The 4,139-nt window shown below is 37.2% G+C and overlaps 1 protein-coding gene across 1 annotated transcript in view; it reads right to left on the bottom strand.

The window, feature by feature from the left end:
* Positions 1-6: 6 nt before the first annotated feature.
* The window catches only part of mgat4b (alpha-1,3-mannosyl-glycoprotein 4-beta-N-acetylglucosaminyltransferase B), a 116,517-nt gene continuing 112,384 nt past the window's right edge, over positions 7-4,139 (bottom strand). Inside the window, exons 13-14 of the mRNA XM_078261392.1 lie at positions 3,584-3,696; positions 7-1,151 (exon numbers count right to left, since the gene is read on the bottom strand). Coding sequence (XP_078117518.1) covers positions 1,128-1,151; positions 3,584-3,696 — 137 coding nt within the window. The 3' untranslated portion in view covers positions 7-1,127. The remainder of the gene's footprint in view (positions 1,152-3,583; positions 3,697-4,139) is intronic.

Here is a 4,139-nt window from a genome sequence, read left to right as displayed (position 1 = left end):
TGAGATGGTCCGAGGTCGCAGCAAAGGATTCTGGGTACTTGTCGTGGCTACATTTCTTCAGCCTGGGGCTCGTCAATCTGCTCTTCGTCCTCGTTAAGGCAAACTGCTGTCAGACCCGAGCAGCAGCTACAGACACGTATCATCACGCAGAGACAGTGGGGTCCAGGAAGTAAACATCACGTTCATTTTCTCCGTAAGGGTTTTGACTATCACAGTATATATATATATATATGTATATATATGTATATATATATAACAGCAAGGTCTCGCTGCTACCACTGTAGTCTATGATTGTTTCTCTGCACAGTTTTGTTCCTTTGCCTTTTCTTGTGACTGTAATTTAGAGGGACAGACAGCAAAGGGCCGCAGGTCGGACTCGAACCCGGGCCGCTGCAAAGGACTCAGCCTACATGGGGCGCACGCTCTTACGGGGTGAGCTAGAGGCCGCCCCTTCATATCAGCATTTAATGAAACCTAGAAACAGAGATATTGAACGGGGAGAATCACTTCCAGGAACCAGAGCTGTGTGCAGTCACTGCTGAGCTCTTAACTGCTGGGAGAGTGTTGGTAGAAAGGTCTGGACAGAAAGAGGCCTTTGAGTCTGTAGAGATCTTAACTGCTGGGAGAGTGTTGGTAGAAAGGTCTGGACAGAAAGAGGCCTTTGAGTCTGTAGAGCTCTTAACTGCTGGGAGAGTGTTGGTAGAAAGGTCTGGACAGAAAGAGGCCTTTGAGTCTGTAGAGCTCTTAACTGCTGGGAGAGTGTTGGTAGAAAGGTCTGGACAGAAAGAGGCCTTTGAGTTTTTGATTTCGAAGCAGCAGCAGTTCCAGTGTTTCTACATTTTCTGTATGTACACATAAATACAGAATCTAAATTACAACGTCATCTTGAGAGCAAGCTTGTCTCTCTGAGCTGTTTCTGTCTGTGTGAAGTGTGTTTTACAGTCTGTGGTCTGTGCCCGGCCCTGCAGCGGCGTGGGGCGGCCAGGCGGGGGCGCTGTGGCACCGCGGTGAGGATCTAGGGTGGGGGGGGGGGGGGGCGGGACGGCGGCCGGCGAGCCTCCGGGTCAGCTGGGCTGGACGCTCGGAGAGGCTGAGGTATCGCTGAGGGAGGAGGAGGAGGAGGAGCTTCACTCGGCTTTCTTTATGAAGATCTGAGACAGGAGAGAGCACAGGAACCATAGCAACCAGTGAGCAACTACTGAAGTTAAATAAAATGAGAGTAAAGACAATAAGAAATGGGAAATATTTGTGTACATATTAAAATATCCTTCTTTAAGCCTGTTAAAATACTCTATTCTGTTTTTTTTAAAAATATATATATATATATATTTTTAAAATATATATGTATATATATTTTATTTTATTATATATATATATTTTATTATAAATAAAATATATATATATATTTTATTTTATTATATATATATATTTAAAAATATATATATATATATATATATTTTAAATATATATATATATATATTATTTTATATTATATATCATTTTATTTTATTTTCATATATTTTATTTTATTTTATATATTATATTTAAAATATATATATAATATATATATTTTAAATATATATATATTATATATATATTATTTTATTATATATTTTATTTTATTATATATATTATATATATATATTCTATTATAAATAAAATAATTGATATATATATATATATATAAATATATGTATTATTTATAAGAAAAGAAGAAAAGAAAACATAATAATAAAAAGTAAAAAAATAAATAAAAAATAAATAAATAAATGGTGTTAAAAATAGATTATTAAATTAAATTAAATTAAATAATTAATACACAACATGGCAGAACATTCCCGGACACTGGAACTGAGAGACTAAAAAATTAATAAAAATAATTTAGATTAATAATATTATTTAATTATGAAAAATCATAAAAAATAAAATAAATAAATAGATGTTAAAAATAAAAATGTAATGAGTAAAATACAATAATAAGAGTGAAATGTACGTACATACACACACAGTTATATATATGTAGATACAATAAATACAAGAGAGGGGGAAAAGTAGCAAAAGATATTCCCTTTTAAACCAAAACGTAGCGATGCAAATGTAGGCTAACTAGGTCTTTAAGCCATAATGTCATAATATATTCAGTTTTCCCTGCAGAAATCTGTCTTTAAATGATCAAAAAGCCTCTCTAAACCCAGACTAATGCAGTCTTTAAAGAGAGCATGAACAGGCTTTCTCGCTGCCGCCCTCAAAGGGAGGTCAAAGATCAGCGGTCGGGAGTTCACACTGGAACATTCCCATGATGCCGCAGTGAAATAATCCTTTACCACCAGCCAGTTAAAGACTCTTACAGATTAAAGGGTAACTTTAATTTTTTTTCAATCTGGACCCTATTTTCCCATTTTTCTGTTTCCAGTATTAAGACGGCGAAACAAGCTGTAATGTCAGCAGTCAGCGTCCACTAAAAGTTCTGTTGTTGCTGCTGACAGACTCAGATTATTATTCTAAGTGTCTGATAACATTATGAAAGGATCCCTACAGAGATAGACCTTTTAGTTAAAGAGGAAGATCCTTTTAGTTTAACATGAAACAGCCCCGAAATCACCATCACCAAACTACACCAGACTCCATGTAAATAATCAGGACTTTTAGCGTGTATAGAGCCAGCATATCTCCACCAGACTCCATGTAAATAATCAGGACTTTTAGCGTGTATAGAGCCAGCATATTTCCACCAGACTCCATGTAAATAATCAGGACTTTTAGCGTGTATAGAGCCAGCATATTTCCACCAGACTCCATGTAAATAATCAGGACTTTTAGCGTGTATAGAGCCAGCATATCTCCACCAGACTCCATGTAAATAATCAGGACTTTTAGCGTGTATAGAGCCAGCATATCTCCACCAGACTCCATGTAAATAATCAGTACTTTTAGCGTGTATAGAGCCAGCATATCTCCACCACACTCCATGTAAATAATCAGTACTTTTAGCGTGTATAGAGCCAGCATATTTCCACCAGACTCCATGTAAATAATCAGGACTTTTAGCGTGTATAGAGCCAGCATATCTCCACCAGACTCCATGTAAATAATCAGGACTTTTAGCGTGTATAGAGCCAGCATATCTCCAGATGTAAATGGGTGAATTAAGGGTTTATTTCAACCAAACCAGAGTGGTGATTGTTGGAACAGTGGAAAGATGAACCAAGATGGCTTTTGGTAGTTTTATTTAGTTTCTGTCCACTTTGAATGAAGTGTGTTTTATGATGATAAAATGACTTATTATTTACATGGAGTCTGGTGGGTTTAGCGAACGCAATATAGCTTTTTTGGGTCTTTATGTCGACCAAACTGTGAGTGAAAAGACTAAATGAGTCATACAGTCAAAGATATTTGACTATTTCTCTGAAATAGAAGCATGTGAATGAACCCTACATGTCTGTCTCTGGATGGGATTCTTATTTTCCGGTCTGGCCCCAGTCCTACTGTACTGGATCAAACACGAAAATAAAACCATTCATTCATTTATTCAACATGAGTTATTGTGGGTCACATGGTTTAGGTTTTCATTTTTTATTCTCACCTCGCTGAGGATCACCCAGACCGGGGAGTCCGTCAGAACGGAGAGACGCATGGCCTCCAGGGGCCCGAAGCTGGCGTCCACCTCCCCCTCCGCAATACCGTTCTTAAAGGTTCCTGGAAGACACAGTCAATACACAGTCAATACACAGTCAATACACAGTCAATATACAGTCAATACACAGTCAATACACAGTCAATACACAGTCAATACACAGTCAATACACAGTCAATACACAGTCAATACAGTCAATACAGTCAATACACAGTCAATACACAGTCAGTACAGTCAATACAGTCAGTACACAGTCAGTACAGTCAATACAGTCAATATACAGTCAATACACAGTCAATACAGTCAATACACAGTCAGTACAGTCAATACAGTCAATATACAGTCAATACACAGTCAATATACAGTCAATACACAGTCAATACAGTCAATTCACAGTCAATACACAGTCAATACAGTCAATACAGTCAGTACAGTCAGTACAGTCAATACACAGTCAATACAGTCAATACAGTCAGTACACAGTCAATACACAGTCAATACACAG

The sequence above is a fragment of the Sander vitreus genome, chromosome 10 (assembly GCF_031162955.1).
Source record: "Sander vitreus isolate 19-12246 chromosome 10, sanVit1, whole genome shotgun sequence".
Taxonomy (NCBI): domain Eukaryota; kingdom Metazoa; phylum Chordata; class Actinopteri; order Perciformes; family Percidae; genus Sander; species Sander vitreus.
This window is presented reverse-complemented; position numbering and strand designations above follow the sequence as displayed.